Source organism: Schistosoma mansoni, chromosome 1 (genome assembly GCF_000237925.1).
Source record: "Schistosoma mansoni strain Puerto Rico chromosome 1, complete genome".
Classification (NCBI taxonomy): Eukaryota; Metazoa; Platyhelminthes; class Trematoda; order Strigeidida; family Schistosomatidae; genus Schistosoma; species Schistosoma mansoni.
In genome coordinates, this window is record NC_031495.1 from 52,703,019 (window position 1) to 52,727,430 (window position 24,412).

Sequence of the window (24,412 nt, forward strand, 5' to 3'; positions counted from 1 at the left end):
TTCAATTGACTCATGATTTCAACTATATATTATGAATTAATTTGATGTCTAAGTTAAGATTTATCTGATAATTCTATCAGGATACATTAATTTATAAAGCGAAATATTCTTTGTAATTTAATCAACATTATTCTAACAGTCTACATCTGAAAACATTATTAGATTGTTGTAAACATACAATAATAAGTGTAATTAATATACAAGTACATAAAAGGAATAATTAAATTATCAAGTATACCCTTAAATTAATGAGTTTTGAGCTATACATTGTATGCAACAATTAGGGGTAATTCTTGACTGCCTAGTAAGTGAAGTAATTTACTAAACTATCATCCAGGTTGATTAAAAGTTGATTACTTTAACTTATCAGTCAACTAAACAAGATAAATGTTAAATATCGGTTAGTTCAAACGAAAATCACAATCATTTCGGATATACACGTTATAACATACAAAAAATAATAATTGGCGTTACACTTAAATTCTCGTTACTATGGTAATTTGACTAAAGGAGTTTTTAATTAGTTTATATTATCCATAGGAAAATTAGTAAATTCGTAATTGATGATTAACATTTTTGTTTACACTCAAAGTAACTTAATAATTACATATTTTACTATATTTGGAGGAAAGGTAACTGCTTCGATTCAATGAAATGTGGAATGTACATGACACGATAATTTCTAATATCTATTCAACTCAAATTTCTATCATTTTCCATTACAGTCGAAAGTTTTATTGTCTTATCTTAACACTGAATGATAATATGCTATGAAGAAAACAGATTCACGTCCTCTGTTTTACCGGACGATTTAGATGTATCTTGAATAGAATAATTCAGTAAGGTCTAAGTATTCAAAGATGGATTAAACATAGTTACAATATAAAATGGCTACATCACAATCCTAGAAACTAAATTATTGTTTAACAGTTATATATGAGAAGTTACCTATTTTAAAGTGGAATATTTTATTGATTGATCATTATTTCAACAAAGAAATGCATATATGTCTATGAAATGAATAGAAAGTTTTTTTGTCTATACATGTTTATATTCTCTATATATGTATTGAAATTAAAAACTGAATTTGTAAATCGTTTATACCGAGTTGACTTAAGATTGGATCTATTTAATATGGTAAATGGTTCAAGTAAACAGGATGTACGCAGATTTATCTATATATACATGCTTAATCATATACACATGAAAAAGGTTCCATTTAATAATACTTCCACTAAACTATTTGTTTGTATGCGTGTTATACATAGGCATATATTTGTGTATGTATGTATATATGTAAGTAGATAGTCACTGGTAGAAAAAATCCTTATACTTCCCAGGAAAATGTATCTTTCCTTCTTCCCAACTTATCTATCTATCTTTCTTTCTTAACCCTCGTTTATTTTTATTTTTTTATTCATCTTACCTTGAAGAATTCTAGCTGTCCATCATCACCATCATCGTTTATGTTGAATAATGATAACAATAATAATAATAATAATAGTGGAAGCAATAACAATGATGAATAATTACAAGACTATCAAAATTAGAAGGGTGAGACGGTAAAATAGCGGCAAAGTTTGTAATGGAATGAGTAAAACAAAAAAATACTTTTGACCGAATATGGGTTTTTTTTCACTAAATAAATAACTTTTTCTACTGAGTTGGATAAAATTATTTGAAAAATATAAACAACTGATGAGGTTTTTAATTCATTGAGACAAAATTATGATTGAATAACTGATCCATTGAATCAAGAAGTTCATTATTATTAAATGTATAAATTGATTGACAGGAATCTGATAATTAATTATCACAATTCGACAGATGTCATTGGTGCCAAATTGGAAACAATTATTAAAAGTAAATAAAACCTATTTTACTAGTAGACAAGGGTTTAAGTTAGGATTTATGTGTTTCTTATTATTTTAGACTAGCTGAATCTATCTATAACCAAATGTCAATGATTCTAATGACACTTTAAAAAAAATCTATACGCAAAGACTAATTGATTCATTAATAATTATCAACAATAAGAGAGTATAGACCTTTAGAATAGATAATTTTTACCATATTTTTTGGTTAAATTGTGACTGCAACTAATAAGTAGTTATGCGGGTAATGCAATGGAGTTTGAAGAAATGAATACCAGGTTAGATATCCGATGGAAATAAAAAGAATTAGAGACAAGAAAGAACACTTGCTAAGTCTTGAATATGATGAAATATTTGTCCTGAGTTTCGTTTCCTAACCAATATACAACATATGTAGATAAATATCACAGTATGGAACTAAAAAAAGGCGAAATGGGTATTAAACGTGTTCTCGGAAGAGCATATTTCTTATTTCAGAATTTTTTTAATCAGTGAGGTGATATTCAACAACCACTCCAAGAATAGTGTGATAGTTATTTCATTTTATTGAATCAAAAGTAATTACACAAATGTTATAATTTCTTGGTTGTGAATAAATTTGAGTCGATTAACTTAAGTTCATTATCCAGGTAATTTGTTCAATACATTTCTAGTATCTAATCTAAAAATTGGATTTCATGTCGCAGACTAACAGCTTGCAAGAAGCTGTGGTACAAGAACTCACCTCTGTGACTACGCAACTGTTGGCTTTTGGAGCTTTAATGAGGTCGCAAAATTTATTTAGCCTCGATCACATTCCTTCTCTAGTGTTCGTGTGGACTCCTGTGGTGGAGTCTAAAAAATACCTGTTGTCAATGACGACATATTGTACATAACCGAGTCTAGATGGATATCTATATGCCCTTCAGTTGTCCGTGTTTATTTTGGTGCCGAGCCGAACATATTCACATACAAATGGTATCAGTGTAACATTCTGTTGGTTTCTGACGTGCTGGAAATGACCTGTGCTGTGAAATGAATACCCTACGAATGAAGTTGAATATTAGCTATGTTACATAGCTCACTGACTTGAATTATAAGAAAAAAACTATTGAATTTTAACTTGATAACTATAGGTAATATATGACTATTATGTGGTATTGTGAGTATTTACTATCAAAGAGTTTTGACGTAGATTGAAATAACTATTTGTGATGGTTTTTATTTTTGATGATTATCCAACTACCTTATTTGCTTATGATCAAGTTAGTTTCGGGCTTTCAGTTTAATAGTTCCATAAACATTAACAATAATTATTATTTTATAGTTGAATTCATTAGTCCACTGAAGCTAGACCCCTCAGCAGTGCACATCCGCGATCTCATCTCCCGAGATTTGAACCCAAGACCTATCAGTCTCACGCGCGAGCGCTTAACTTCCAAGAGTCCCTTAATAGGACGAAACGGTCGTCCAGTGCTTCCAGGTTTTCCATGGTGGTCTAGCTTCAATTAACTCATGAATTCAACTATAAAATTACTAAAATCTCCACAAAACCTCTTCTGATAATAATTATTATTACAAATCATTATAGAAACAAATGATCGGTAGTGACCTATTTAAAGTGAGAAAACAAAAAATTATAAATTCAATTACTAATTCCAATTTAAGAAATCTTTTAAACCATAAACTTATTCAGAATGAAATTCTATTCTGTAAATGAATTTCTATAGATAAAGTATGTGTCATTATGAAATCTTGAAGATGTATTTATTTGCTAATTAGAATTATGTACAAAATAGAGATAGAAACAGCTGTTACCAATTCTATACGACACCAATTACCCTATTTGTAAGTGAAATGTTTAACATTTAAGAATAATAACTTTCGGTTTTCATGGTCATATGCTTTAAGTTTAAAAGAAAAAGAAAAGAGTCATACATTGTCCTTAATTAAACATGGTAATACTATTTATTAAGGACATAATCAGTGAAGGGGTTAGATTTAGTTATTCGATAATAGGAAATATACAAGGTGTTGTAATTGGGTTTTTACTGAATTCAAAACTTAGACTATATACTAACTTTCTTCTTGTGTATACTAAAGTGTATTCTTAAAAAAGACCACTTACTGACTTTGGTTTCTTATACTCGTTTAGGATAATAAACATTGTGTTACATGTAATACGTATTGAAGTAAAGAATATTATATCATGTTGTTACCTCTGTAAGTTAATTTTAAGGTAATGAAAAGTGACCACTTGAACTTATAAAAATAATCTAACCAGAGCGTCTTCTTTAATTCGCGGTATTTCTAATCAATCTTCTTATGAACACTCCCAGTTAAGTTAACTTAACTAAGATTGGAGAATTATGTAAGTGCTTAGATTAACAAATATATCATTAAAATCCTTGTTTCTTATGGGACTTGAAATTTTCAGTATATATTTTAAGTGTAAGAGATAGGAACAATGGTTCGCAAAGTGTTCAGTACCTAAGCTGAATGTGATTGCATTGAGAGTTAAGTTTTTGATACTTTCCACTTTTTGATGAAGGTTTGTTCTCTGAGCTGGATGGTTTGGTAGTGGAGCTTTCATCGTCCTTCTGAACGACATCATCAGCTTTCCACTTTATTGACTACTCAGGTAACACCATTCCTATAAGTTGACTAATATTCATAAAAGATGAACAACTTGGTTACTGTTTATTGTTCTATTCGTAACATGAGTGATATGTTGTCTGGAGCGTTGTCCAGAATTTTTTATCGTTGCTCCCTAAAGTGTCACTGTGATTCCAATTCCTAAATGCGGAAGTAACGCATATAGAGCAACTGATTATCGAAAAATTCCACTTTCTGTGATTGTTATTTTTTTAGACATGATGAACTTATTTTCTAAAGATGACGTTGCAATTTAAGATATAACATTATATATATATATATATATATAAGATTATCAAAAGTAGAATATGTGGGGGAACCTTAAATGTTTGATTTTTAACAACTTTGAAACATTTGGTTTGGTTAATTGGTCAATGTTCTATCACAGAAAACATTTGGTTTGGTTAATTGGTCAATGTTCTATCACAGAATGGATTCTTTAACTAGCCAAAACTGAATGAAAAATATTACGGGGCCAATTATGATAGCAACCTGATCGATTTATCATCCTATTTTATTTGTCAACTAACAAATCGCTCCTTTCATCTATTATGTTGTTGAGAAATTTGAAAGACTCAGACTAATTATTTTACATAAATTCTACGTTGATTAATAATTCAATCAATTAACAAAAGTTGTGTCGTGAGTTTCATGTAATCATCATCATGTATTAACACGAGATAAAAAACATGCCTTATATAAATGAATTAAAGACTTATCTATACATGTTTTTTATATATAGTTGAAATCATGAGTCAATCGAGGCTAGACCACTATGGAAAATGTGGAAGCACTGGACGGTCGTTTCGTCCTATTGTGGGACTCCTCAGCAGTGCGTATCCACGATCCATGTTTGTTAGAAATAATTTTCTCAGAACAGAAAATATAGAACATCTAAAATAGATGCCAAAATATTACTCGATATAACCAGTACTTCAATACTATGATTTTGTTCGGTGTCAAAGTCATTTATATGCATATAACTAAGGGTGAAACATTAGACTCACGAGAAATCAATACAGAGATGGTAAATTTCATGTATTACTAGTAACACTGATAATAATAATGTTTAATGCACTAACCAGTTAGTAAATCAATATATTTTCTAAAAAATTGATCCGTACGCATTAAGTGGAATCATGTGGATTTAAAGCATTCAACTTAACTCCTTTTTCTATAAAAAAATAACAACGGTTCCTTATAATTTTACGCTGATGAAATCAATAATTCCACTTTTCATTATATAATATCATCATGGAAATTGTTATTTTTGAAAAATTTTATAGAGTTAAGATCATGAGTCAATAGAAGCTAGACTATCATGGAAGACCTGGAAGCACTGGAAAAGGATAGAAATCATTGTTTAAAATGAAAAGATAAATCTTATGGAAAATTTCAAAAATTCACAATGCAAACTTTTGATCTATTTTAGAATTAAGTAAAATATAAGATACATTTTACGTTAATCAATATAATTCAGTCTCCAGTTCAATATGACATAATTATGAAGTATAATAATGACATTAAATTGATTGAATATGAGACTACATAGATTCATTTAGAAAAACTTAATCTATTCAGATATTTTAAATATGACCATTCAACATGAATAGACTGATAATACATGGATTTAATTTATAACACTCAAATGGCATAAACTTTAAATAACTTCCTTTAGCTGAGCGGAAATCATTGCCTTATATGGAAAATAAATGTCATGGAGATAACAGTTAAATGGAGAAATTTTGTTGATTTGTCAGTTGGAAATCTTTTCCATTCGTTGAGAGGCCTGTATTTATTTATTTTCTATTCCATTTTAGGGTTATAGCTGTTCTTATTTGAGGTTCTCTAAACTAGGACATCATAACTTCACAGTGAGCTTGATTTCAAACAATTCTTCGGTCGGCATTCATCAATTTGTGTTAGAAACTGATCTTTATTACTTTACTGATTTAGTCTAACATAATAAAAGATTTATATGAGTGATCATAATAGAAAACGAATTCTAATTGGTTATTATTTGTAAATAACATCTGTAACGGACTGATCTTAGTTGAAGTATAAATGAAAACCAGGCAGTGTTTGACAATTTCGACGTCCTAATATAAGACTCCTCAGCAGGCGTGGAGCCATGACTTCATCACTAGTTCAACACGAAACCTTTAGGTCTTGCAGTGAGCGCTTAGCCACTGAAATACTAGGTTGGTACTTAGTTAGTTCATGGTATGGAGTGAAAATAGTATTTTGTTAATGGTGACAGTTACCTCACTCCTACACAGTTGAGTGATCTCAAAATAGGACTAAATAGCTCTTTAGTAATATCTGTCCTATCATTATATCTCAATTAATTTCAATTTTAAAAAAATACCACATACAAATTAAACAACCCTTCCCAAAGCACTTACATCCAAAGTATGATAGTTATACAGTAATTATTATTTCATCGACACTTATTCTAAGCCAATGAAAGTCATATTAATGTTTTAATTATTCTCTAACATTATCATTTTGATCTAATACTAATAACAAGAGTGATAATGATAATAATCTATAATTTCATTTTCAATTATTTATCAAAGAGTAATACAGATAATCGACAGAAAAATAATTAATTAATTCAATTAAGGATTAACAAAACTAGAAAGGAAAAGAGAAAGAGTAAATCCAACTTGTAGAAATTATTTCTACACACGCACACACGGACATACACACATGAAGCTTCACCGAAACCCATAGGATCGAAAAGGCGCGGAAGGAATTACTAATATGATAGAATATGTACACAAAATTTCAAATATTTCGTCATTGTTAACTAGAACTGATTTTTTGTACACATGAAAAATCATATTTTATCAAGATTTTTCTTTATTCTTTTTCTTTAACATACAAGTAATTACACTGATCACAATTACTGTTACTATTACCATTATCATTATTATTATTATTCTAAATTACATTCACCACAGGTGGTTGATTCATTTCCAATTATACATTGGGGTTGTTTTTTTTCCTGCATGGTTGTTCGTTTTTTTTTACTGTGTCTTACACTATTTGTTTTCCCTTTTTTTTTCTTTTCGATGCATTGTTGTTATTATCGTCGAGTGAAACAGTAATTAATTATATCACCCGTATTGTTTTATAAGATCATCTTTAATACAAGTATTAATAATAATAATAATAATAATAATAATAGTAGAAATAGTATCATGTAAAGCGATAGGTATGTCATAATACTAATCATGAATATAGTCCCACTGATTTGTATCTTACTACATTTATATATGATACCTATAATACCTAGAATAATACAATTTTAGTTAGAGTGACAATACATTATGAATGACAAAGTCCTACTGAGATACTTACATGACGTATATGAAGATTTTTCTATCCTTCTCTCTCTCTGTATCATTGTTCACATTTTTTTGGTTATTAATGAAAATAAAATCTAATTAAATGTCAATACATTACTTAATAGTGCATTCTAACTTGGTTCGATGTGTTTGCATTCTTAATCCTACGTTGTAGATGACTGATTGACTAATAATAATGAATTTTTTGTTAAAAATATAGTTTTCATTTTCTTAAAGTCTTACAACTAGTTTAAGTTTCCTTAGTGTTTTTTATTTTCTAGCAAATAATAAGATAAATATTCTTACGTAACAAGCAAGAAAAACTTGATGGCTAAATAAATGGTATATTTTCAGTGTATCTGTTAGCCTGTCAAACATGTTAAACAATTGGAAATGATCTGATTAAAGGGGAATTTCAGATCTTTAGATTCAGCACTCAGTCACTCATTACAGGCGAGTAACTAACGTACTGCATGCCATCAGCAAAATACTAATAAATATATCACCAGTTTGTAGTGAAGATTTCGTTTAGTAAAATATATATGTGCTAAACCATTTCAGTTAATGATAATAACCGTCTATTCAATAGTGATTTAATTTAAGATTGATTTCCTAAAGTTCTAAGGACAAACTGTAACCTAAGGTGTAATCCATGTAGGATACAGGATAACAACTATCCTATAGTGAAAATTGTATTGCATTAAAAGTTTATCGAAGTTGAAAATTTGAATTGGTAGTCTCTAATTTAATGACTAGAAGGTTTTGGACAAATTGAGAGAATTGAATATTCTTGTCTCCACCCTGTTGTTAGTTTACAAGTACACCCTACATAAGATTCCGTAGAAAGATCATCACTACTATCTAGTTTTCAATGGTTTGATCTAGTTTTATTTTGTTTAAGAATTCAATAATAATTGTCAAGTATTTCAAATTTCCTTTATTGATTGCCAAGAAAGTAAATAATTATCCAATTCTCAAATTTTTTATTCTTCAGTTTCACAATGTTATTACAAAGGTAAGTCATTGTGTTCATTGTTAAACGAAAATAGGAACTAGCTAAGTCCTTCGAAAAAATGGAGACAGACGTGAGAAGAATGAACAAAAATTGGATAGAACTACAAAGGAAGGCCCAGGACAGAGTGAGTTGGAGAATGCTGGTCGGCGGCCTATGCTTCATTGGGAGTAGCAGGCGTAAGTCCTTCGATTTCCATTTTGTTTTATATCTTAACAATTTTCTTGAAATCTAATTACGCTGAAGTTTCAGTTTATTTCGGCCCTAAATTGCTTAACCCTTTAACATTTTAGCATTTTATGGGATTAAAACACATACTTATGAGTTTTGCAGAGAATACGCTACACCAAAAGAATCAAGACAAAGTATCTGATAATGAAGGATAAGATTTAATTTTCCACAAACTTATCCATACACATCTTTCATTCTAACTTCCATAAAAGTCTATGTTTTCCATGGTGGTCTAGCTTCAATGGACTCATGATTTCAACTATATAAAATTACTGAAATCTCCACAAAAACCCCCTTCTGATAAAAAATTATGTTTCCATATTCTTTGATACATTAACCAGATTTGCAATTATAAATATAAATTTCCCATTTCATTCAATCTTCATTAATAAATTAACGTTTGCTTCATTAACCTTAATGTAAATAAAATTTGAATCAGTATTATTCTATGAATTAGTTTATCAAGTTATAAATCATTTTGACCTTCTGAGAAATACGTTGACTGACATTTTATAAACTGCATTAAGGACAATGGGTATGACTGATATTCCATTGAATTACATTTATGTAATTTTGATCAGAATAATATGATTTACGCAAAACATCTAGAATAAAATATTGTTGCCAACCAAATGAATATACCATCTACTATGGTTCAATTCATTTTAACCGTAATCAAATCTCGCAATTGAAAATAAGATATATTATGTCAACAAGATTATATTGAAGAACTTTACTCTCTACCAGACTACCTTTTTTATCATAAGACTCTTAAAGTCTTGCCAGACAACATCATCAGTACAAAACTGGAAAATAAATAGGTTATTAAAATTTTCCCATTAATAGTGAACAGTTTATTATGTCTACATAGGTTGTGATTGACTGTTATGTGTAATTTGGATTTTTTTATTCATCGTTTGGTCTAAATAACTTATATGAGCTCCATGGATAAATCATCGTATTTAGATAAAGTATAACCATAGAAATATTAAAATCTTTTAAATGAATAAAAGTAATCAGTAAAAATTAATAGATTTAGAAATTTATTGATAGTTATGTGATATCGAGTCACATGAAGGCGAGGATTGGTAAAGCAAGGGCCGCATTCCTACAATTGAAGAACATATGGAACTCAAAACACATTTGAAAAAATCATCAAACTACACCACGAATCCTATATGGAAACGACAAAGAGGAAGACCGAAGAATACAATACGTCGGGAGTGGGAAGCAAACATGAAAAGGATAAATAGCAAGTGGAAAGAAATGGAAAGGATTGCCCAGCACAGGGTTGGATGGAGAGTGCTGTTGGACGGCCTGTGCTCCTCCATCAGGTGTAACAGGCGTAAGTAGGTAAGTATGTGATATCGAATAAAATATACAGTAATAGAGAGTTGTTCAACTGTTTGAATACAGAATATAAAAAATTAGTTGAACACAGTAATCTAAAAAAAATCACATTGCTTACAATAAACTAGATTTTTTTTTCAAATTTCCTCTTCATCAATAGGAGATAAATCATTACTGTTTTGTCAGAAGGGGGTTTTGTGGAGATTTTAGTAATTTTATATGGTTGAAATCATGAGTCAATTGAAGCTAGACCATCATGGAAAACCTGGAAGCACTAGACGGTCATTTCGTACTATTATGGGACTCCTCAGCAGTGAGCATCTACAATCCCACCTCACGAGATTCAAACCCAGAACCTATCAGTCTCGCGCGCGAGCGCTTAACCACTACACCATTAAACCGGCATCCAACGGTGTTAATGTCTAACTTCAACCAATCCACGAAGTTGAGCAACCATTCACCAATGTCTTCAGTGAGTTGATATCTCACAACAGACCTAGTTGAACTCCACTGGTTACTGCTTCTCACTAGAATTCCGGGAAATACCTCATGGAGCCAGTCACTAGTGAGCATATGTTTTGTTGACTGAAATATCTTTTTGAGGTTATTTTACAATTGTAAGTTGAACTAATCAATTAATATGCACTAAGAATTTTTGTTCTAGTATTACAGACAAGTGACAATCGAAAATTGAGATTCAATCCATTCTCATGAAGTATTTCATTAAGTTATGTATTTTTATCAGTTTGTCTTGATACAGTCAAATAATTATTTGCATGATATTAAGACAAACGATCAACTTTTCTGATTAGACATTTCTAAGTTACATAGAAAATTAGATTACCTCATTGTCTTATGAATAATGTGGTTAAGTAGAATAAAATGAACCTAATAATTCTTCTGTCACCTTTTTCTAGTAATTTAGATCTTATTTAGATAACAGACAAGATAAAAGATTCAAACCTAGACGAGAAGTAAAGAGGGACAGTGGCTACACGAGAAGTGATGATAACATTCTGTTGAGGAGATAATGATAACTAATCAAAGATATCGTATAGTTTCCCCTGTCAGTTAACCACAATGAAAAATAGTTGCCACCAATTATTGTTAAAACTATGTTTTTTTTCTTTTGATTTAACAAAGTATCAAATTTAATAGTTTACAGTTCCAAATCTAATCATTGACTTACTACAAGATGCTGAAATAGCCATTGTTTCATAATTTGTGTAGCGCGTTTAGGAAGTACACCACGTTTTTGCTTTCCACCAACATATAATCCATCTAAACTGGCATGAAATGCTGCACTGCTTAAAGCAGTTGATCCATATGGTGAAAGAAATGAATGCAGCTGAGATAGTGACTCGTCACAAGAAACTGAACCATCTTGAACAACAGATTTATCCATAAAATAAGGTGAATTATAATTAACCATATGAAAATTTGGTGTATAACATGATCCGTTCATATCATAACCTGTGCGACTATTGGGAAGTGAACTGGAATGTAAACAATCTAAACGAAGATTTTCTACATCAGATGAACCACATAAAGAATCATCATCTAATCGACTGGATAAATGACGTTGATACCCTGGTGGAATCTAAACAGTTGAACAAAAGTAAAAGCTTATTAATCATGATAAATAATTATCGCTATCAAAATTTGACTTGCTTATTAGAAATAAATTGCCAATTAAGCACACTTTATAATGTTAAAGAAATAATATTAATTTTTTATATAGTTGAAATCATTAGTCAATTGAAGCTAGACCACCATGGAAAACCTGGAAGCAATGGACGGCCGTTCCCCAATGAATAAGAAATTAAACATTTTAGCACTTGACAACATAATGTCAGTCGTTTCTCCAAAGAATAAATAACTTCTTCAAGTTAACACAAGTTTGATTAATACAAGGAACAAATCAAATCAAGTATTCTGTGCATTTATGGAAATATGATCATACAAATGTTATATCATTCAGGTCAAAGATGATTTTATATAAAACATGATTTATGTATTCGTGTGTATTTGAGTAGTTGTGCACAAATGTGATATTTGTAATGTGGTCGAGTAGTTTGATTGTTATGAGTGTTTGATGAGTGATTTTGAACAGGTTAAATGTGACTGTTTTGATAGATTGTCTGTGTAGGTAAAATACCTTATTCAATTTTAATATTGAGAATTTCCAGGATTTAGCAATTTATGAAATAAGTCAGCTACTAGTCTTTCTTTATAGCTCAAGATACCTCTTTGAATTATTTGAGCATGTCAAATTTCGATTTCATGTTGGCTGATTATGGAATAAATTGATAGTTTGATAAATCGATCTTGTAGTCCTGCAAAAATACTTTCTTTTTTGGTGTTGCTTTAGTGTTCCTTATCTCTTCTGGGAGCTCATCTAGGATTACTGATGGTTCCGTGACCAGATAAAGGAGTAGAGTGGGGTTTAGAGCTAATAATTCTATATCGTAAGAAAGAACCCCATTATAAAACTTTAACTAAACCAAACTGGCTAGTATATTTAAAGTATGGCCTGAGAGTCAAAGGGCCGATATTATGAGGAAATTACTACCCTCATTCCTGTTCTAACAACTGGGACAATAATAAACGTAGTGCCATGAAATGTCCTCACAATGTAGAAGATCGGGATGACCATTCAAATAGTTGCGAAACTGAGAAGATACAAACTGGCGGTGTTTGAAATAAATGAAACCAATTGGATAGAATCTGAACAAAAGAGATTAACTTCAGGAGAGCTGTTATTGTATTCTGGTCTTGAAGACGAAAAGCACAGGGAATGGCACCGATGTCATTCGAATAAGCATGACTATCAGTTGTAAAATGGGAATCTCGTGGTTCCAGAATCCTCAAACCATCGTTCAAAAAAGTGAACGAATTACAGTGAATGTCATCCAGTGATACACAACCACTGATGGTGGCAGACCAGTTTTATAAGAAGCTACAGTCTGGCAAAGAGAACTGACCAGAAAAACACCTGATCATTCTAATTGGGCACCTAAAAGTCAAGATTGTGATAGACAGCAGTAGGTATGAATGCATCATGGGGCAACATAAAACGTGAGAAAGAACAGAAAAGAATGAGATGCTGATCAATTTATGTACTTTCAACAACATGCTTATAGGTGGCAGCATTTTCTCCTACAAAGAACTACAAAAAGGTTCATGGTTTAAACTTGACGACAATACGAAATCCGTATCGATCACATGCATCAGTGAAAATCCGGAACAGCCATGGAAGACGTACAGGTAAGGAAGAGCTGATATGTCTACCTACTAGTGGCTTAGCTATAACGAAAGCTAGGCAAGCATTGGACAACTGAGTGAGCAACACTGAAAAAGTTTAATACGCCCTTTCTTTGAGTCCAATTATAACTCCCACCAACATGTTTCAAGCCCTACAAGATCTAGTAGAAGATGAAACCACTATGATAACGAATGTAAATGGATTAACGAAACAATAACGTAATTACGCCAGAAGGTGATAGGTCCCAAGAAGCATCACCATAAATAATATATCTCTGTAGATCACCTTGACAGAAAACGAAGAAGAAAAATGTCAACAATATCTGAACAAGAGGAGAGAAAGTTAGGCCACAGGTCGAACATACAGAAAAGAACTAATGACTAAGGAAGAAAATTAAGGCTGATGAGTAGAAAAATGTATAAGAACAGGCAACAACAACAGAAGAAGCTTACAGGGAAGTATGATAAACCAGAATAACCAGTCAATAACAATGTAGGTAGAGTAACCATTGAAGTTCAAGAACGGTGGGACAAGTGGGTAGGAAATGTTAAAGAACTGTTGAATAGACCAGTCCCATTGAACCCACCGGACATCGAAACAGTACCTACAAACCTTCCTATAGATGTCGCTCCACGAACAATCGGAGAAATCAGCATGTTCACCAGGCAAATCAAGAGTGGGGGAGCAGTAAGACCAGAAAACACACCAGTTAGATCACTGAATTCAGACATAGAAGTGACTGTAAGGATGCTCCAAGTTCTATCAGGGAAGATTTGGGAGGAAGAACAAGTACCACCAACAGACTAGAAATAGAGATGCTTCATCAAGATGCCAAAGAAATGAAATCTGAGAAAATGTGAAAACTATAGAGACATCACACTACTATCGGTACAAGGAAAAGTTTCCAACAGAGTGTTGCTGAACCAGATGAAAGATTTAGTAGACGCCCAACTTCTAGATCGACAGGCTGGATTCTATAGGGATCGGTCGTGCACAGACCAAGTCGCGACACTACGGATCGTCGTTGAACAATTAATTGAATGGAACTCGTCACTAAACATCAACTTCCTTGACAATGAGAAAACATTTGACAGAGTGGATAGGAGAATCTTATCGAAGCTTCTTCGATACTACGGTGTACATGTGAAGATTGTCACAATTATACGGAGTTCTTATGACGGATTATACTGCAAAGATATGAATGGAAGACACTCGACATACGCATTCCAAGTGAAGATAACGTTGCTTATTCTCGCCTTTTCTGTTTCTCCTGGTTGTGGGCTGATTTATGTTGGCATATGTGCATCCTATGCAGACTGCCTTGATATTGTCTGAAGTCACAAGCTTTATAAAGAAAAATGGATAGTGGCTAGCGGTGGAATCCAGGACGCGCGTCACTTCGTCCTATTGGGGACTCGTCAGCTGGATGTACCTGCATCTCAGAGTTGATGTTCACTCCACAACTCGAACCCAGTATATTTCGCTTCAAATGCCATCGCGTTATCCATTTAGCTACTGAGTCCTGATAGCCACCTGCTTGTGGGATGGGGTGAAGTTATATTCACTTGTTGTTGTTTACTTGTATTTTCGCATCCTTCTTAAAGTCTCTAATGGATAAGTTATGGTACATCGGCAAAATGTTACTCACAACTAAATGAATGAAATGATATACTTTATTTTCCAATTTAGGTTTATCTGTCTGTAGAAGTAGCTTTTGTTTGTACATTCTATGAAGTTTCTCATCTGCAAAGAATGTTATACATTCTTGAATAATGTTAGTTACTAGAGGTTGATTCTAGGATATCAGTACTAAATTTAGCAACACCTTCACTAAAATTATATTTCGTACAATTAATTGAGACAGCTTTTTCTTTCTTCAAACAGGCTTAAAGTCAAACTTATATATACTTACTTTACAATCAGTTCTGGATTAGTGTACTGATTTATTAGATGAAATTAATATGAATCACAAATGAAATATTCTATGAAAGAGTGCTTAATGATACCAGAATTTCTTTAGGAAAAAAATCCATCCAACTTTCAATCTAGTTCATCCATCAGTCAACTACAAAGACATTTTGATGGTTATATGGTTATGGTAAAGTTAACTAACTAACTTCTTTTAAAATATATCTGTCTTTGGAGTAGAAAATCTCATAGAAAAATGTCATTAACTGTCTTAAAAAGTGTATGGACTGTATCATTCACACATTGGATACAGATTTTAAATACACGTCACTTTATGATAGAATAGAAAACTCTACCATATATATACATTCTTAACTGTATAGTCTGTTAATTTTGTATTCAAGAATATCAGTAGAAAAATTAAACAATATCACTGTGAATTTTTAACTCTTAATGTGCCTTCGTAGACTTCTTATGACTGAACTTTCCATGAATGCATAATGTATGTATGTGTGTATGTATGTAGAAAAAAAATTTGCATATTGAAATACAAAAGTCAATAATTGTTTATATAAAGGAGTAAGTAATGAAATATATGGGAAAAACATTTACATTCTCTATGGCCACCTACTGTGTAGGAAACGTTTTATTTTTAAAACGGAATAAGAGTAGTCCTAATCAGATGTATTTTTTAAAAAAAAGTATTATCTTTATATTTTGTGGAAATGAATTTGTTAAAAGTGTTATGATAAATTAACTCGGTCATTTGACACTTGGATTCCAGGTTAGATTTACATTTATTCATCCATTTATATGCAGACATATTTATATTGTTTATACTGTCAGTGTATATTGTTTAATCTATTAGGTTTATGTCCTAAGTAGGAAACCAGTTATCCATATTTTTTGGACTATATTCAATTCTTTGGTATGTTGAAACTACTATTCCAATTACAATTACAGTTAATGACGAACGGTAGTCATTATTTACTACTATATTACTTCTGTATTTCATAACTTTCTGACAAAAAATTGAAACAGATTCCGTGGGAAAAATAGTTGTTGAGTATTTAATTATTGTCTAGTTAAGGTTATAACTTGCTAACTGTAATGTAGATTTTTAAATCAAATAAGTGACAGAATAGTGTTGTGAAGGTTTCGATTTCAACTGTGCACCAGGTTAAACATGTCTACTTCAAATTGAGGACATAATAGGGATTTAAGAAAGATTGTTGTAGTAAAGTCTTAGCTGGACTTCTTACTAAAATCATATCAAAACGAAGTCTTTCAACAAATTATCCAATTCTTCACAGGTCAGTTCGATAAACCATAGTAAGATAACTTTAGTATTTACAATATCGTGGTAACCATGGTTTGTCAGGGAAAAAATCAGAAGTAAATTATAATTCAATTCAAGGTTACCTAACATGGTGTTTTACAATTTGTATTGTTACTAATAAGTATTTAGCAGAATCTGGTTATCCTTAAATTGTGCTCCGTATATTTACTTATTTTCACAGTTCACATTACGGATCGATCTTAGTTGAACAGCCAATGTAAATTATGTTGGACTTTTCAGTAGTACGCATCCACCACATGAGATAAAACCCAAGACCTTCTGTTTCGCGTGCGAACGCTAAACTACTGCACTGAAATTGAATTATATATATGTCCAACTTCAAGATGGTCATACATTATCGCAAACCTTAAAACGGAACAGCTGCCCAGTACTACCTAATTTTTAACGATTAACCAACTAACATCAATCCTTTACCAAAGCTATGAAAATTTAACGATCGCCATAAACCACTTGTACTAATACCTACTTATTTTTAATATGACAGAACTATATGAAAATGTGAGTTAATAATTAGAAAATATGGAACAGTAGTATTCTTAATTTAAATACTTTAATGTGCACCCATAATTTAGATGATGGACAACACTTATTAGCATCAATCATAGGTCATTAGATAAAAAAAATTAAATTTTCACTTCCGACATGATATTGTATGTTAATATTTTTTATTGAGAATCCATATAAGTTAAGCGTTGATTGGTTAAACTGATATTTCCATGGAAAAACTGCAGAACATTTGAAACTTTGATTAATCATGGTCGTATCCTGATTCAACTCTATCCATATGCATCTAACATCAAACTGTAATGTACTGATCCTTTTTTTAGAAGGCCAGAGGGAGTTTCATTCGAGACTAAGTGTAAAATACTTTGTCATTTTATCATAATCCTACTCGAGGCTGGTCAATGACCGAACAGCTCACTGGTAACGTCATTGCCTGTAACGTTAGGTGACGCTCATTCTAGTTCCAAAAGAAGTAGCATATTGGATATACAGCTTATTGTAGAGTAACCGATAATAAGAAACTTAGGTTATGGACTTAATGTCAATCTCAATCTATTTAACTTCTCAACTACTGACTCAGTGATCTCTTAATATTTACATGGGCTATGAAAATTAAATTAAATTCGTTAAAAGTTCATGTCGCAAAAATAATCAGCGAAATTTAAAGCTTTCAGAGCAACTGTTTCATATTTGTCTTGTACGTGTTAAGTGTAATTAAACTTATACCGGCTGTGCCTAAGGTTCTCTGGTTTTGTAAAGTAACGTTTGGCACCTAATTCAAGTAATCAATTATAGAAAGGTGCCTCTATGTTGGTTTTATACCGATTAATTCCACGATAGAGTAATCGACTGAAAATAGAATCTAAAAAATCCTGTTTGCAATTACGATCGTTGGTATTTTGCTGAAAAATAATTCGCAGTAGTAGTATAGTGAATGAACATTCAGATGTGGAAGACCAAGTCGATGACTGATACACAAGTAAAATGTGAAAATCATATATCAAATGCATCATATGCACATCTTTCAGTTTTCCTTTACATCCTTTTTGAGTCCTCTAATTCAGTTTGTATTCCAATTCCATTCTGTTTCCTTTTCTCTTCTCCTTATTTTAATCTTCTTTCGATAAACATTCCACTTATTGGTATTACAGACTCTTTATGTCTGTCGACATAAGTAACACACGTCACAGTAGCAGTGGCAGTAGCATCCGCATATATATATATATATATATTGTTTATACTTAATACTTATAAGCATAAATCTAACTTGATTTATGTGAATAAACAGGAATCAATAATAGAAGTGATTCCATGCCTACTGTATTCAACTTGAAATGTTGTCAAGTAAGCACATGCATAAACATTCCAAGCTAAGTCATGAATTCATTTACACATACAAATATACAAACACAAAACAAATGATTGACATAAACTATCCTCTCATATAAACTTATTTAAAACTTGAAAAACTAAGTGTGAATTTGTATACAACTGTTGTTATTCTATAACAGCAGAATAATGCACATTTAAAAAAATGTGGAACTAAATTTAAATTTGAATAACCGGAAAAGACAAAACAAAATTACCATATCCGTTGGTCCAGGATGACAGGATAAATTTGGTCCTAACATATGATGATGGTGATGAGGAGGATAACGAGGATTGTAACAACCCGGTGCAACTGGAGAAACAGCTTCGGATTCTCCAGGAGAAGATGGTTGAGAATCTAATCGGTTAACATGAGAGAAAAGTAAAGAAAACTATTAAAAATGTTTGACTAGGGAAATTTAATAGATTTTGAAGAAAAAAGATTGAATTCCTGATATTTCCAAATCATTCTAACTTTTAGTATTGATTCTACATTTCCTGTAACCATCTTTTAAAATATCGATCTGTTACTACAGAAGAAGGTTCATTCTAATATTAAGTTTTTGAAAGAAAATTCTAAAATAGCGACCTGCTTATTGACTCTGAACAAATAAGCTCATCTAAAAATATAGTGTAAATGAATACTTTCTCGGACATGCCACAGTCAACATATAGTGACACATCAAAACTCCTCACTGATATATTACATAGGGTACGTCTGGTTAAGTGTTGTGATAAATTATATTTGGCAATTTATGAGCGGGCGTTAATTAACAATGGCTCTTGATGTTTGTTCTCATTTGATTGTAATTTGCCAGTTATCAGTCGATAGAGAGTAAGACTTTTTGGCAAAGAATAGATTTTTTATATTCTAAAGTATTGAAAGTCTTGGAATATTCTTTAGCTTATCACAGAAAATCATGGCAAATTGTAACTTTACCAAATTATTGATTGTTACGTAAGAACGTCTTCTCATCCCTATTTAAGCATTATAATAGAGTTATTGATCACAAGTTCATAGAAGAACTTAGTTAATCATTCATAATAAATACTAACAATACGGAAATTAAAAAAATACCTAAAAAAGGTTGTGTAAATTTCCCTCATGAAGAATCAGTCCATCACTAAACACAAGATGTAAACCGCTTCTTCAATTATTTCATCAGTCTCTTAATAATATATACTGTTTTCAAAACCATCCTTGTGAATGGGTATTTTGTCGAATTATTTGCAACCTAGAGACAATTCATATGTAAGCCTTTCTCTTATTTTTGATATGAATGTCTATAAATCATCAGTCTACGTTAGCATATATACAGCCTGAGCTGGTTAGGTCACTATTGCTATCTTATCATGTTTTTTTTTGTAAATTTAGATTGTGATTATCAATCAGATTCAGGACATGAGTCAGTTAGATGTACCTATATCACAAAGTTCATGTTCAAGATGAGACCTATTTCAGTCATTAGTAACGACAATAAGAAAATATAAAACCTTGAAAGTAATTTCATACCCTGTGAACAAGTAAGTTAATACCTAGACTCAGCAGATAAGTGAACAACACTCTAGCGTTTGAATAGACAGATACAACGCTCTACTTTCCGTGAGAAAGTCAACACTAGGATGCTGATACATTCAACTGGAGCTGTCAGTGACAATTCAAATTTAATATAAATAATCTGTTGCATTCATTATTTACTATGACCAAATCTTCTAACATTTCGTGCCAATGTTTTCATTTCTTTTAAATTATCTAAAATGAATTGTACCTAGAGAGTTCCAGATCTCTTAGTTATTTCTGATGAACAATCATCAAAATATTCTTACAGTGTCAAAAATTCATAGTTGCTGAGGCTAGTTCATCTAATTTTTTTAAATTTTGAAATATATATATATATAGCGTATTGTATTTTATTGTGACACTGACTTAACTTTGTAAAATAATAAGATCTGATCAATACAAAAATCTTAACAGAATGATGCTAGTTCGTCAACAATGTTTGGCTATCGCATGAAATTGCATCTTACACAAGATCCCGTTACATCACAGTTTCTTAACTTTATAACACCTGCGACTGATAAACTGAATAATGTAGGTAAAATGATTTTTGAAAATGCATGAACTTTATTGATTTGAAAGAGATGTTCAACAAAATGAATTGCGATCCATTCACTGCATACACTAAATATATTTTTATGGCTTTTATAGAGTTGAGATCATGAGTCAATTGAAGCTAGACCACCATGGAAAATCTGGAAACACTGGGCAGTCCTTTCGTCCTATTATGGGACTCCTCAGCAGTGCGCATCCACGATCTTGCCTCGCGAGATTCGAACCCAGGACCTACCAGTCTCGCGTCAGGCACTGCTGAGGAGTCTCGCAGTAGGACGAAACGGCCGTCCAGTGCTTCCAGGTCTTCCATGGCGGTCTAGCTTCAACTGACTCATTATCTCAACTCTATAAAATTACTAAAATCTCCACCAAGCCCCTTCTGACATTTTTATGACACCTAATGTCCCTTTCTCTTAATATCTACTCTGACAAGGATCCATCTAAGATATCAGAAATATCTAGATCAGGATCATTTACAATATACATTATAATAACTACAATTTATCTTTCTTTTTTTTCATTTATTAACAACGAAATGATGAGATCAAATTTGTCTCTTTGTTTTAACAAACTTCAATTTAATATAACATGACAGTGATATTCTTATCAAATGTGTTCATTCAGTAAAAAATGATGTAATATCTTTTGGACATTTACGCTATCCTGTTGGTTATGTTAACCTGAACTGATTGATTTCAAAGATAAGTATGATTATATATATTTTTTTAAGATTTAAGTTGCCTCTATTAGATAACTACAATCTTTTGAAACAATATTATTATCATGTATATGTATATAAAAAAAAAGAAATGAAAGTCGAAAAGAAAAACAAAAAAAAAGAAATTTTAAGAAAACAACTCATAGGAGTAAATGGAGAAAAAGTAAATGCAAAATCCCATTAATTAAGGATAATTTATTCCTGAGGCAAAAAAGAATATTATGTGTATAACTTTATTTGAAGAATGTCATCAGAACTATTTATGATGAAATCTGGACTTTAAAATATATTCAATATTACCCTTTCTTTAAAACTGAGTAAAATATATTAAAAGGTCCAAGGCTAATTATTGTATTCTGAATGAATTAAATTATAACCAATAGAAAAAAATAAGGGCTTATACTGAGTCAGTAACTTATCATCAAGGTTATTAGTATGAAGGAATAAAAGAGGGAAATGGTATTTAAAACAGTCCATATACTACTGAAACAAAAGAAGATGAATTTGAAACAGTTAGCAGAAATAAACTTTATCATATGCGGGTAGATTTTTTTTTTAAATCATGCACGATTATTTATAAATGGATTTCATATACATATTTATATATATATCTATTAAGATGGCACAAGTTTGAAATTACAATGAGGAATAAATCTATCCATTAGTTTAGTGTAGTTCACCAACTAGGACTTCTATCGCGTGTATTATTAATTCAAAATATATATAAATTGACACAATAACTTTGTGAGAAAAAATAAATATAATATAAATATTTTGTTTATCTTTTCACTTAAAGGTCATAGCACTTATGAGGCGTGGTCACTAGAATTTTCTATATCTATATCTATATTTCTTCCTTTCTCTATTTACTAATATAATGTTACAAAGAAAAATGATTTAATTATAATGATGACGGTAAAGATTTTAGAGATGATATTGATAGGTTGTTGTTAAAATAAAATTATTAATAACCTTTCGTGTTTACTAATTCATTCTTATGTAGTCGCCATATTTACAATAGTGCTTGTAGGTAGGTACAGATATTTGCTCTGTATGAATATTAACAAAAAAGATGAGAAAAATGAAGAAAAAAATCCTTCTCAAAAATAAACTCAGAAACACAGATCAATAGGCAAAATACTGTTGTGATAGATGCATGGTACTAGGATAGACAGCTGGTGATTATTTGTTTTGAAAAGTATAGAAAGTAATCATATGATTATAGTTACAGCATGTAATCAGCAAATAATAACACAACGATGTATCCCTATAAAACATCTGACAAACTACTGAACATCATTCAAAATTAAATAGTTCGTTTGAATCTTCCCATTGATGTTTAGGACTGCAACTGGTCAGTCTGTAATTGGCATATGTGCTCAGTAGCTGAGTGGATGACGCGATAGCGTTTGAAGCGAATGGTACTGAGTTCGAGTCCCAGAGTGAACATCAACTCTGAGATGCAGGTACATCCAGCCGATGAGTCCCAAATAGGACGAAACGCGCATCCTGGATTCCACTGCTAGCCACTATCCATCTTTGTTTATCATTCAAAATTGTTTCTTTTTTTAAAAAATTTTAGAATAGAACTGAATCACTATGTCTAAATCATATAACAAGTATAAAACTACAAAGCTGTTAACATAGAAAGTTACTGACATTTCAGAGTATCATAATTCATAGTAAGTTGATCAATTCTGATATCATTACATACCTGTAGGTATTAATGGATATAACGTTTCAATCACCATTTATTTTATTGTATTTAGTGTTTTTAATATGCTTTCACTGGTAAAATATGTTTTTTTAAACATTAGTACTTATCCAATCAACAGTTTGGTAAGATTGATAAAGTCTTATTATTACTGATCGTTAACTAATTTCTTAGTTTATTGAACTCACATTAAAATCCATAATTAATATGAAATTTGATCAACTCTAAACAGTATTATCATTGTCTTACGACATTCACAAACTTTTTCACTTATATGTAAACATAATTATAGGGGATTTGTAGAGAATACTGAATGTTATTAAGATCACGAACCGGCCTTAGATAATGTTTGAAAACCAGGTAAGATTGCATAGCTGTTTCGTTTCACTACGGGACTCATTGGCAGATTCGCATTCTCAACTCAACCAGGGGTCGAACTATGTTATGATATAGTACGAAAATTGTAGTTTTGGTCTATTTGAATCATAGGCATTTTTTTCTGATTACCAATAGTTATTTTTAGATGACAGTTTTTGATGAAAATAGAATCACAAGTGACATTGGAAAAATAGTAAGAGTAACAGATAAAGGATTTTTTCAAAGATTTTTTTAAAATTTATTTATGATATATCCAACCGGAATATGAAGTTATATTAAAGATTTGTGGTGATATAGGAACCAAACTAAAAAGTATGAAGGGCATTTTGACCATCTAAATTATTTAAAAAATATTCCTATATTAATCATCTGTAGGAAAAATACTGAGTAAATGTTAGACCGTTTACCTAGATACAATTCTATTGATTGGTATTAAGAATTATCCAAGAAACCACTGATTGAATAAATGAATACATTTGTAATATCTTAATGAGTAGAAAAATTAAATTTTCTGATGTTTCGTAACTCAACATAAGCCACTTCTTCATAAAATAAATAACCAAATCAAAATTAATCCAAGTTTAAATAGTACAACAGAAGAAAGTAATGCTCAATTTATTCTAAATTAGC

The 24,412-nt window shown here is 31.1% G+C and overlaps 1 protein-coding gene across 1 annotated transcript in view; it reads right to left on the reverse strand.

Annotated features, from left to right (window-relative positions):
* Smp_154790 (putative homeobox protein) overlaps positions 1–24,412 on the reverse strand; it is a gene marked incomplete at both ends in the record, with an annotated part of 84,347 nt that overhangs the window by 32,374 nt on the left and 27,561 nt on the right. Inside the window, 2 exons of the mRNA XM_018794825.1 lie at positions 11,644–12,054; positions 19,078–19,217. Coding sequence (XP_018649198.1) covers positions 11,644–12,054; positions 19,078–19,217 — 551 coding nt within the window. The remainder of the gene's footprint in view (positions 1–11,643; positions 12,055–19,077; positions 19,218–24,412) is intronic.